At 44.6% G+C, this 13,464-nt stretch overlaps 1 protein-coding gene across 8 annotated transcripts in view; it reads left to right on the top strand.

The window, feature by feature from the left end:
* The window catches only part of DPF3 (double PHD fingers 3), a 215,570-nt gene that overhangs the window by 114,236 nt on the left and 87,870 nt on the right, over positions 1-13,464 (top strand). For all 8 annotated transcript variants that reach the window (XR_010601049.1, XR_010601050.1, XM_005284599.4 and 5 more), the window contains one exon: positions 11,430-11,557. Coding sequence is in view for 6 of the 8 variants with exons in the window: in XM_005284599.4 (XP_005284656.1) it covers positions 11,430-11,557 (128 nt within the window). In the remaining 2 variants the exon portion in view is untranslated. The remainder of the gene's footprint in view (positions 1-11,429; positions 11,558-13,464) is intronic.

Genomic DNA, 13,464 nt, shown 5'->3' with positions numbered 1-13,464 from the left:
TGCTATCTGCTCTATATGGACATTGAAGATTCCAGGGAATGTTTAAAGAGTAGGAATTTTATCTTGGTGTCTTTAGCCAATATTTTGCCTTCCCCAAACTGTTATACTACATAGTGTGACCATCTGCTGGCCTCTCACCCTTGGAGTGCATTTTTATCAACGCTCTAGGTGTATTATAAAGTGCTATTGTGACAGAGAAAATTGTCACTGGGAATAAGAAAAGAGCTCTTGGGGAAGAAAAGTCAGCACCTTTCAATTGACTGGGCTATTTCTTCTTGTGTATTTGTTAGGGGCTCTGAGCCTGGAGCTCAGAGGGAAGGGTGGGTCATAGCTCCTCATTTCCCCAGTGCTATCCATCTGGTTTCAGATAGAAACCAGGAAGTGGATTGTAAAAAGGTTCATTCTTACCCGAAGGATGAACTCAGGTACTGATGTGGAGAAAGGTTGCTATCCTGGAATAGGAGAGGAGAAAGCCACCGGAGCCTGTTTAAGCCACTCTTATGTCAGAGTGGGGTAAGGGAGGTCTTGCTTTTCCAGTTCTCTACCAGCAAGCAAACAGTTATAAAACCTGGTACATCTCTTCCAGAGATGCACAGGATGGAGCAATAGAGCATGCGGGAAGCTGAAGGCCCATTCAGGCAATGAGAAGAAAGCCAGGGAACTCTGTAAAATCAGAGGAGTCTCTGAGCAGTCAGAACTCCACGTCGTGGTGTTGGAGGGCAGGGTTACAGTCTGAGCTGGCCTTTTTTACTATTTACTGTCTATAACCCTTTTGTTTCTTTCATTCTGAGCTCTTTTCCCTAAACCTCAATAATAAAGCCTCGGGGAAAATATTAGCATGGGGAAAGAATCTATTTGTGGTGTTGGCCCAATGTACCAGGTGACCATGGAAACTTCCGTACAATGGGCTCCTGGTGGGGTCTCTCAGTCTCTCTCATTCGTACATTCTTTTAAAAATAGATGTTCTCTCTCTGTATCCTTGTCTTCCTATTTGCCATCCTTTTTACTCCGTTATCTGCCTGTGGAACAAACCACTTTTATCTGCTTCTGGCCCTCTCACCTCCCTGCCAATTTTTAAGAAGTAATTATTGCCATGTTAGCATGAGCCTGCCTACCCCAGATGGCCCATCTGTGTCCACAGCTGCCCTCTGGTTGCCCTTTTGGAAGGCATTCTGCCGCCTTTGAATGTCACCTTGTTTCCCCCTTGCTGCTTCTTGCTCCTCCTCCCCCTTGACGCACAGTCTTGCTGAACCTGCAGGCTCCCTTTCACCATCTGCATTTTCTCTGCTGCCATTAATCTTCCTGTTTTACCCATTTTGGTATAATCTACAATCTTTCTGGGGCTGTTGGAGTTTTTCATCTTCATGTGGTGGCAGAGCCGTGGATGCAGTTGTGCTTTTTCCCAATGCCAGAAAGATACTTATTGGCACCTCTGGAGGAAAGTGTCAATGTTTGCATTACAAGCTTGCCTCTTCGTAATAATATGTTGCAATTACATATCTCTATCTGTCTGATGGCCTTTACCAATGGGAAATGTGGGAAAGTATCCTCATTCTTAGAGGTTTATCAGTTGGCTATTAAAATCTGCTATGTGTGCAAATAAAGTCCACTAAGTTTTGCACCTTCTTTTTCTTCACTGGAAAAATGGTTTAAACCTTTGCAAGCAGCTATAATAGTACTTTACACTTTATAGGCACTCTTATTTGAGTATCTGAGTGGTTTGCAAGCACTAAACAAGCCTCACCACACCCTGTGAGGTAGGTAAGGATTATCTCCATGATACAGCAGGCAGAGGGTAAGTGACTTGCCCAAGATCACACAGCAAATTAGTGGCAGGACTGGAGACAGCACCCAAGATGCTCAATTCCCTGTCCCATTTGAAATTCCTCTTGACAACCTTTCTTCCCTCTAGAGTATGTCAATTAAACTTTCTTAAAGCAATTGGTCTAGCAACAATTGCAACACTGTGATGCAGTTTGCTTATTAAGCATCCTGACTGAAATGTGGGGAATTCTCACTACAAGCTCTCTAGGGTGTCCTATGGGATATTATAGAAGTCCTGCAAAATCTCACAAGATCCCACAAATTGCCCTAGGAGAATCTAAAATTTACATTTTTTGTAGCAAACTGTAATAACACTTAGCACATCCCATTAACACTCCCACCCTTCCCTGAGAAGGTATGTAATTATATTCCCATTTAATAGATGGGGAAGCTGAGGTGTTGAGGCTGTAACTAGCTCAAGGCTATGGAGAGCATTGACACCAGAGTCAGGACTAGAACTTAGCAGCTCCTGATTCCTTGTCCATTGCTCAGAAGTCTAGATCACACCTAGCTCCACTGCACCGTACTACCTGAATTACTGCCTGCTGTTACATGTAGGGATTATGCAATCTCTTTCCTCAAATACTATACTATAATTGTTACATGAGCTGATGCTGCGAAAAGGTGAATTGCATTACATCTTGTTTTAAACTTGTATAGGATGCTATTTAAAGAGAGAGAATGAACAGCATAGACTGCAAAATTAGAACAATGGTTTCGGAGGGGAGAATAGAAGGAGAGATTACTTTAGGATTTGATGCCCTGGGGGAAGTTATCTGCTTCAGAATTTAGCCAGGTAGTGTAAATTTGAAGTCTTTGAAAAGCAGGTACAATGTGTTATATGTGACATTGATTTATATTTGTGATGAGAAATAAACGTGTAAATTACTTCTGCGACACAATCAACGGGAGGGCTATTTTTTTACTGTGATGTCTATTAGAGACTAGTCCACCATATGCTGCTTATAAAACATACAGATTAGTAATGGGCAAATTTTACAATGCTTAACCACGTTCTGAGGACTGCTACCAGTCCCTGCAACCCTATTTCTCTCCCCCTTTGTTGGTAACCTCATGCGGTGTACAATTAGGTAGGTGCTAGTGGCATCCAGGGATCCTTCCCTTGGGCCCTGGGGAACTGTCTGAACATTCAAAGGCATCCTGGGGTTTTCCTGCAATTTTACCCAGAGTGTCCCATGGAATTGCACAATCCCATAGCACACACACATCCTTGCTTGCTCTCTCTCACTCTCTCTCCCCACGAACCTAGTAGTTTTTGCAGGAAAGGAAAGGATGAAGCACTGGGATTTTCCAATCCACAGTGCTTTCTGGGGCATAAATTGAAGGAAAGCCCCAGTGGGCCTTTACATGTAGAAAGACTGTTTAGTGAGGCCCATTTTAGGGATCAGTGGGCCCCACTGATCCTTAAACTGCAGCATCCTACGGGGTGGAGTATAGCCCCAGTTTGCTCCCTGAAGAGGGCCTTTATGTGAGGGAGGAAAATCCACCAATCCATTCATCCCACCCAGGGCGATGTGTTGTGAGAGGGAGATAACAGACAGACATTGCTTCCCAAACATCTTCAAACTTTCCAGAAGGATTAGTTCAAGGACAGGTTTGCCATTCCCTAATGGTGATTTAGGACCCGATTCTTACACACAGTCCCCTTTTACATTGCCAGTGCGGTGTGAAAGGGCATTGATACACAGGAAAATCATCCTTAGATGTGAAGACATTTGGGCAAGGAGGGAACAACGACTTAATGCAGTAGCCTTTCACTTCCACTAGAGACCTGGCTTCTCCCAGTCTGTCTCAGATCAAAAGTGAAATGAATGTGGTGGTTTCAAACTAGTCCCCAGAAGATATTTGTTTGCATTACTAACCCACTGCACAATTCAGCACTATTGGCAGTTTCTGTTCCGGAGAGGCCCAGGACTGGGTTAGCAGGAGTTGTCATGGAGCCGGGAATGATCAGAACTGGGTGTAGATCCCAGGAGTGGAATAGAAGAGGATTACAGGTCAGGAGTGAGATGCATTGACAGAATGGAAAGGAGGTAGAGGGTAGGGTTGGAATAGCAGAGGGTACTGAGCGTCAGGATTGAAGCACAATGGCAATGCTGTTTGGGCACCCAGAGCTGGAATAACAGGGATTGCGGCTGTGCAATGGCAGAGCTGTGTGAAGGTCCAGATCTGGAATAGGAGAGAGCTGCTAGAGATCAGGATTGAGTTGCATTGGTAGAAGTGTGTAGAAGGAAGCTTGCACAGCACCTGCTGTCCCTCAGTATACCTAATTCTACTCACTGCTGTGAATCCATCCAATTCAAGAACGATAAGCAAATCACTAAACCGACCACAAATATAAAAAACAAACAAGCTAACAAAAGATGCTGTATTCACTTGTTTTGCCCCAAACAACTACAAAATCCAGCATTCAAGCAAGAGCACTGTATTCTATTTCTACTTAAAGTATCCCCCCCCCACCCCTTGCACGCTAATGCTATATTTGTGCCTTGGAGATGAGCATATGATGGATGGATGGATGCTGCTTGTCTGGGTTTTTCACCACCATTTCCCCTGGGGCACTCTGTCTGCTGGCAGGGAGCACCATCCCAAAAGATGGTATCTTTTGCAAACTCGACAGCTAACAGACAGCTTCTCTCTCTGCATATTTCCCAAAAGGAGAGCAGGCTTAATCTGGTTTTTATATGGCATATTTCATTATAATCGTTGTGACTTGCACTGTTCCCAATATGCCACGATAAATAAAAGACTGGAGGTGGGAAACAGCAGAGGAGCTGAGGCTTCACACTCTTGTGACACTGATAGATTTTTATTTTAAAGTGACATGGGATTTAATTGCTCACTGAGCCACTGTCTTACACTTTCAGGCACATCCTGCCACATCCTGTTAATGAGCTTAGTGGCTGCATTCACCCAGTGGTAGATCTGTTTGCTGCGAATTAGGTGGCTTTTTTTGACCACCTGTGTAATTTTAAAGAGGTTGTGGCTATTAAGGCTACGTCTTTGGATTTATCTATGTTAAACAGCACTTATTGGATTCTTAATATATAGTTTCCTCTGGCGATTCTTAAGTTTTAGAGAAACAGCACCAAAAACCACAAGAATCCCTGTAGCATAGTCACTGTTTGTCTAAGAGGGTTTTTGGAAGCTGGATTGCTTTTGGTTTGCACAGTAGCTGTCTCCGGCGTGATGGATCATGCTGGAACTCACCCAATAAGTATCTCTGTTCCCAATTAGACCTGGAAATGGAGCTGCTTATGAGTGCACAGAGATGATGGCTCCGGTGGCAGCTGCTACCGTGGAGATGGAAATGATCCATTGTGAAACAAATACATTACATTGTCTAGAAAAAGGGAAGGTTGTTTTTAATTTGTGTTTTGAGTAGGCACTGTGAAGTTGTTTAGCCCCCGGTTCATTGTGAATTAAGTTGTGCGTATTTAAAGGTGGAACGTACTGCTCTTTTGATAAAAAATGATATTTTAACCCCTCCTCCCATTTTGTAGGACCTATAAAAATGTGCTTCTCTTGGAAGTAGCAAGTTCACTAACGAACAGACCCAGGAGTGATGTTGACATGGACGATTGTTCAGATTCTGTGTAAGTGCAAGGACCTTGATACTTATACAGGTTGCTGCATTTAGCTAGTAAACAAAAATATCCATGTTAATTTAATCACTATGAAAGGGACACAGTCGAGTTAAAATCAGTAATTTAAGTTATAGTGTGTGTGTGTGTGTGCGCAATGTTTACCTGTATCACCAGTTATATCATAGTTAATTAAAATGGAAAAAAGACTTAAAATATACACGTATTTTTGTATTTTATTTAGCTTTGACATTGAAACTAGACTGGTCAAGTTTGTTTCCTGTATCTCACACAGTAGCCAGGTATTGTTGCATTTGAAATCCCAACCGTGAGGAGATTTATATATAAAATGTATTGAAATTTCTATTTTAAAAACATGAAAACTCTTATTCATATTAGTTTTAGTAGCAGCTTTGTGGGGTAATAAAGTTGAGGTACTCTCAGACATTCTCTGAGATGTCAGAAGAAGAGGCGTTGGAGCAAACTGATAATTAAAAATAGCTACTGCTCTAAAGGATTGGAGGGCAGCAAATATTGTTACCTATATTCAATAGAAGGCTGATCTAGGGAACTACAGACCAGTAAGCCTTACATCTGTACTCGACAAATTGGTTGAAACAATAATTAAAAATAGAATAATGCAACACCTAGAAGATATGATAGGATCTGTTGTAAAGTAGAGACACCCAGGCCCTGGGAAATTAGGGTGGATACAGAAAGAGACTCAACAACTTATTTAGACTTCCAAAAGGCCTTTGAGAAGATCCTGCATAACCAAAGAAGCTAAGTGGTTATGGGGTGAGAGGCAAAGTATTGTCACCAATCAAAAACTCTCTAGGAAGGAGAAAGCTAAGAGTAGGATTAAATGGTCAACTTTCATCATGGCAAAAGGCTACCAGCTGGGTGCCTCAAGGTTCTGTACTAGGTGCCTTGTTTAATATATCAGCAGTATGCAGTAGTGAGGTGGCAAAATTGTAGATGACATAAAGTTCTTTTTCAGTTGATGGTCCCTGTGTGTATTCCACGAAGATATTTGCTACATGTCTGTTGGGCTGCACCTGCGCCCTTCTCATTGTGCAGCGAACCAAGAATGTAAGGGGTGTTGTGGACCAGCCTCTTCAATTCCTGTGAGGAACTTCAAAGGGACCTAAACAAGCTAGTCGAATGGGCAACATGATCACAAATACAATTCTGTGTCCATAAATGCCAAGTAAAATGCATTAGAGGGGAAAATTTGAACTACTCGTACACCTTATAGCAGGGGTCGGCAACGTTTGGCACGTGGCTCGCCAGGGTAAGCACCCTGGCGGGCCGGGCCAGTTTATTTATCTGCTGAGGCGGCAGGTTCGGCCGATCGCGGCCCCCACTGGCCGCGGTTCGCCGTCCCGGGCCAATGGGGGCGGCGAGAAGTGGCGCGGGCGAGCGATGTGCTGGCCGCAGCTTCTCGCTGTCCCCATTGGCCCGGGACGGCGAACCGCGGCCAGTGGGGGCCGCGATCGGCCGAACCTGCCGCGTCAGCAGGTAAATAAACTGGCCCGGCCCGCCAGGGTGCTTACCCTGGCGAGCCACGTGCCAAATGTTGCCGACCCCTGCCTTATAGGGTTCTAAATGAACTCAGAAAAGGGACCTGGACATCATTGCAGACAGCTCAAAGCTGACCTCTTCTCAGTGTGCAGCTGTGGTCAAAAAGCAAATAAGATGTTAGGATGCATAAGGAATGAGATGGTGAATAATATGGAGACTATTATCACGCCTTTACATAAATCAGCTGTGCAACCTGATCTGAAATACTGTGTGCAGTACTGATCCATCTCTAAAGGGTATTGCAGAATGAGAAAGGGTTCAGAGAAGAGCAATGAGAATAAGAGGTATTGGAAAGATTGTTTACCACAGAAAGGAGGTAAATAAAAAGGGGATGTGTTAGAAGTATATAAAATAATGACTGGTATAGGGAGCTTCTGTTCTCTCTATCTCATAATACAATGAAATAAAAGGTGGAAAAGTTAAAACCAATAAAAAGGAAATAATTTTTCACACCAGGTGTAATTAAACTGTGGAACTCACTGTCACTGGAGGGTGTTGAGGCCAAGAACTTAACTAGATTCAGAAAGGGACTGGACATTTATATGGATAACAAGAATATCCAGAGTTGTCATGATAACAAATATTTTGGAAGGGATATTAAACTTCATATTTCAGGGCTTAACTATTAGGGATCAGGATGACACCTGATGTGGGGGGTTGATTATCCCACATCTCCCTACTGTGGGGTCCTTTCACCTTCCTCTGAAGCATCTGGTGCTGGCTACTGTCAGAGAAAGGATACGGGACTAGATGGATCTCAGTTTCTGTGTTTGTAAGGCCCTTACTTTTCCCACAAAACCTAAATTTGGGGCCTAAATCTACTTGTCAGTATCTCTTCAGGTAGGGCTACAGGAAAAAAACTGCAGTTTGACAACCTTTATTGAAAATTCCTGTAGAATTTAACAGGAAGGAAACCATTAGGGTTTAATAGAAATTATTCTACAAACCGGATAGTATTTAACAGAGAATAAGATCTTTTCTACAGGCTGATTTGAACCATCTTTCAGAATTCTGCAGCTGCCTTGTAATTCTCTATTATATTGTCTAGGCGGGTTCAAAAAGCCTGATCACTTTCTATTACATTCTCTATAGGACACTTTCTTAAGGGTGTGAAAGGACAAAATGATATGAGGAAAAGAATTTTCTTTTGTCATTCTCTGCATTTTGCCACGTCTTTCAGCTCTAGGCTTTCCACCACAACTACAGTAAAATATACCTCGTAGTGCAACCACACAGGCTGGGTAACCAAGTTGGGACTGGAAAACTGGGGCATTAGCAGTTGAAGTCCCAGTCCAACCTGTGCTTTTATAAAGGTTTCTCCTTCATCCTTGTTATGTAGCTTCCCCCTCCCCCTCCGGCCCTGTACATCTGCTGTGTTATACTGACTATCCATCTTCCAGAAGGATTGAGCTGAGCTCCTTTCAGAGCTCTTTTTAAGGTCAACTCATTTATCATGAAGGTGTTAATGTTGGATGATATGAGGCTTCATTTCCTCCCCACCTCCCTGTCCCCAGTGTGGACCAACTCCCGCTTTCTGTCTCGACGTGCTCCATGCATGAATCACTGAACAGTTTGACTGCTAAGATGGCCCTGAAATGTGAAGCTAGGAAAGTACTAAAAGAGGAGAGAAAGCAGTGGTATAGTGGTTAGTGCACAGGACTGGGAGTCAGGTGTCTTGGGTTCTTTTTCCATATCTCCTGCTCCCTCCCTACATGCTCTCACACAAGTCATTTAAATTCTCTGTGCTTCAGTCTCCCCATTTGTAAAGGGGGTAATAATACCTACCTCGCAGGGGGATGGAAAGTTTAAAAATTTAAAAGTGCTCTGAGATCCTAAGATGGGAAGTACTGTAGGAGGGCTGAGTATTAGTTGCAGTAGCAAGTAGCAGCACCACAGCAAACAAGTGTGTTTTTAGAAGGCAGCTGACCTCCTTGCCATTAAAGCCCTGCATTTTCCATGTTAGGTTTAATTTTAAATTTCTCTGTAACATACAGATCCTACTTTGTGTTCTTGGTTTAAGATTTAATATGGATTTTGTTTGACTCCCTCCTCCATTCCCTATTCTAATGCATTTGTTTGCTGAGTGTATCAGAAGCCAGAGACAGATGTAGCTTGTCAGCATGAAGACATGTGTGTTACTGATGCCCTTGAGTTTGCTTGAAGCTTCACCTTCACTTGCAAAATGTCTGATGACCAGCTGCAGTTTTCAGTCCTATGAGGTCCCAAAACCAATATTAATGCCCTTTTGCACCCCAGCACAGAAATTGAAATCAAATCAAGACCATAGGGAGACATTATTATAGAGGTGCTTGAGCGACTCCATAGTTAAGGCTGTGTTGAAGTTTGCGTTTGAATCAGGACTAAAATCCCTCTCTTCCACTCTGAAATATCTGAATTTAGTCTCCAAATTTAACTCACCTTTCATGGACCAACTGAATAAGGAAGAGGAGAGGGAGGGAGGGACCAGAAACTCATACAGGGAATTTCAAGCTGACCCCCTCTCCCACATTTAAGGGATCAGCTTGAAATTCCCTGTATGAGTTTCTGGTCCCTCCCTCCCTCTCCTCTTCCTTATTCAGTTGGTCCATGAAAGGTGAGTTTAAGGGATCAGTTTCCCTCTTTTTACACCTCAAGCATCACAGGAGAGAACCTGCATCATAAGCAGTGAAACCTGGTAGAAGGTGGTCCAGTGGTGGGAGCAGGTTGAGAACTCCATTCTGAGAAATCCCGATGGAATAGCTTGGCCTTTCCTTTGATGAGAAGTTGTTAACTCAGTATTCCAGCTTCCATGCTGAGAGTCATTCTGGGAAAGTTTCCTCTGGACAATTACCCCCGCTGCCAAGGTCTGGGGGTTCTGCTTGGCTTGTACTCTGATTCCCTCTCAATGAGTTGGATAGTTTTTGCTGTGGCTACTACCCACATTCTGTGGTCCATTGGTTGAGGGTAGGTCATGCAGTTAGCTAATGTCCCCTCTCTCCAATAAATTTGAGAGAGTACTTTGCAAATCCCTTATCCTCCATTTTGGCTCAGGGAACCCCACATCTTTTCATGGCTTTGGGGTCCCTGTCAGACAGACAGCTGCCATTCTCCAGGGGCAAATGGTTCCCCAAGAAGTAATTACACACCTCTGCACCAAATGATGATAATTCATTATTTGTTTTGTGGTAGTACCTACGGGTCACAATTTCAGTGTGCTAGGCACTGTGCCAACACATAACAAAAAGACAGTCCCTGCTCTGAAGATCTTACAGTCTAAGTATATGACAAGAGATAGGAGGTGGATACAACAATGAGATGAGGGGGTACAAAGTGAGATGAAAGACTGGGACACAGCAGTGAAACCAGGACATCAGATACTGATTTGTAAAACATCAGCCGTGGTTCCTAGTTCCTTCCCAAATATATTCGCCTGGAAAGAGGACCCTATCCTGGAAGAGAAGGAGGGAGGCTTGAGAAGGGTGGCTGTGGCAATGAGGGTGCCCCATAAAAAGAGGCTACAGTGGGATTATGCTGGTCAAACTCCTATGTAAATGGAATAGGAGATGGAATTCTTCCCTGCATGTATTTTAACACCCATGCTGTATTTTCCTGACTGCGGTACTTGTTTCACAATCCAGTGATAGCCATCCAAAACTAGCATATTGTCGGCTCTTTCATCTGTGTGCCATGTTGCATCAAGCTTCCTCATTAATCCCCGTGTTTTTTTAATGGGGGCACATGCTCCAGGCAATGGGAGAACTAGAGTTAGGGTCCTCCTCACAAGGGCCTGATTCTGCAATCCTTACTTACACCAAGTAATATTTACTCATGTAAGTAGTCCCATTGAAGTCCATGCGAGGGTTGTAGACTCTGGGCCTAAATAAGAAAAGTGGGGATCAATATTTGGTTGCACATCCCCTCATTATTTTTATTAATTCTCAGCAATCTCTCACTGTATGATCTCTCTTTTCCCTCTTTCCTACCCCTGGAATGTCTGGTTCTTGGCCCCTGATGTAAAATGATCCTGTACACAACTGAGTGTCGTGAACTATGCCAAATATATATATACATTTCCTGTTTTTTGGGAGAGGACCTTAATATTTTTAGCTACCTGCTCTAGAAAACTATGTGGCTTTTCTTCCCATTTGGAGTATGGGGAGTTCATGTAAAAGAAAATGTTTTTTGTTTTTAATCCCCTACAAGATAATATGTCCAGCCTTCCTTTGTTGCAACCCAACATAGCAAATTGAAAAGGTTCCAGAGCTTCAGCAAGCTAGAAATGAATTTCCTGTTTAGAGGTTAACTAAAGTACTTCTCCCTCTTCTTTAGGATGGGAATAGGGTTAAGAGCCAGGCAACCTGCTACCTATCCTCTTGCTCCCTCCACTGTGCAGTTGTGCACAGGCAATAGACTTAATCTCTTTGTTTTGTTTCTCAGAAGTTGATCTGCCTTTGAAGAAGGATGGGTTCACATCAGAGGGAACCACACTGGAAGCCTTGCTGCGCGGGGAAGGGATTGAGAAAAAAGTGGATACTAAAGAGGAAGACACTATACAGGAAATCCAGGTAAAAAGGAGCATTTATGTTGGCTGCACCATATGTCTCCATACTGGGACAGCAGGGCTGGCTTTAAGATTTTACCTTTCATTCTCCAAACCCAAACCATTTGTATCTTTTGCAATTTGTGTCTTTGTGTCAGAATGCTGTATTAATGCATAGTGATATCATACCCGTGTGCCACAGAATGTCATGAAACCCTGACACTAAGTTGTGATGCTCAAAATAAATTCAGAATGTTGTATAACTATCCAGTAAAAGTGTCACAAGAATTGGGACTGCCTGCCAAGTTCTTGATGGCTTGCAACCCAAACATGGCAGCATTGTACTTGTGAGATTATCAGCTACGGCGACTGACTAGTGGAGAGAGATGAGTCCAAACCATAAACTGGATCTCAACAGCCTCAAGCTTTGGGAGAGTTCAGATATTGATCTTAAATTGGGCCCATAGCTTAGGGTTACCATATTTAAAAAATAAAAAAAGAGGACACTCCACGGGCCCTAGCCCCGCCCCTTTCCCACCCCCGGACCCGCCCCAACTCCGCCCTTTCCCCGCCCCCTTCCCCAAAGTCCCCGCCCTAACTCCCCCTCCTCCCTCCCAGCCACGCGAAAAGGGCTGCCCGAGCGCTACCAGCTTTACGGTTTGCCGGGCAGCCTCCAGACCCTGCGCCCCGGCCGGCGCTTCCCCAGCACAGCTGGAGCCCGGGAGGGGAAGCGCCCAGCCGGGGGCGCAGGGTCTGGAGGCTGCCCGGCAAACCATGAAGCCGGTAGCACTCGGGCTTCGGGCAGCCCCTATGCCTCCGGACCCTGCGCCCCCGGCCGGGCACTTCTCCTCCCCGGCTCCAGCTGCTCTGCTCCTCCCTGGACTCAGACTTCGGCTCTGTTTAAGAGCCAAGCTGCCCGAGCCAGCGCTACCGGCTTCGGGCAGCCCCCTTGACTCCGGACCCCAGCCGCCGGCTAGGCACTTCTCCTCCCCAGCTCCAGCTGCTCTGCTCCGGCGGCGCAGGGTCCGGAGGCACAGGGGCTGCCCGAAGCCGGTAGCGCTGGCTCGGGCAGCTTGGCTCTTAAAAAGAGCCGAAGTCTGAGTCCGGGGAGGAGCAGAGCAGCTGGAGCCGGGGAGAAGAAGTGCCCGGCCGGCGGCTGGGGTCCGGAGGCACGGGGGCTGCCCGAAGCCGGTAGCGCTGGCTCAGGCAGCTTGGCTCTTAAACAGAGCCAAAGTCTGAGTCCGGGGAGGAGCAGAGCAGCCGCGGGAGAGGAAGTGCCCGGCCGGTATTTTTCCCGGACATGTTCGGCTTTTTGGCAATTCCCCCCCGGACGGGGGTTTGATTGCCGAAAAGCCGGACATGTCCGGGAAAAACCGGACGTATGGTAACCCTACCATAGCTACTGATTTAAAAAAAAAAAGGTGGCACTGGTCAGTCTGTTTTCTTTGTCCAAACAGAATGTCTGAAAGCAAATAGCATAAATGTTTTTTAAAATTCTTTCATCTTTAATAATCCCAGTTATTATTAGTAACACAGGCAGGGAAAACTTTATTTGTATCTTGCCATTATCCCTTTAAATATTAAATAATAAGGATTGCCTTTACCAATATTAAAAGTAAAAACTAGTTGCTGGTCTCTGGTATAGCTAAAATCCTTCTAATCTAAGGGACTACTGGAAGAGTTGTATGCAATGTTCAAAATGAAATCTTTGACTCTGGACAGTTTTGTTGAGGTTTGCAAACCTTTCAGGGAAGTAGAGGCAAATTCTGAATGAGCTGAAGGCAGCGTTCTGAATTAACTTACACCGATCTATGGTTTCTAGTGTAAATCACGTGAAACCGGCAAAACTTGGTGATTTTGGCTGAGATTCAAGTGTTGGGGTTCGTTCCTGAAAGTTGAAGCAAAACTCAAGTATGTGGCCCAACAGAGATC

Source organism: Chrysemys picta, chromosome 4 (genome assembly GCF_011386835.1).
Source record: "Chrysemys picta bellii isolate R12L10 chromosome 4, ASM1138683v2, whole genome shotgun sequence".
Lineage (NCBI taxonomy): Eukaryota > Metazoa > Chordata > Testudines > Emydidae > Chrysemys > Chrysemys picta.
Note: the sequence above shows the minus strand (reverse complement) of the source record. Positions and strands in the feature narration are given on the sequence as shown.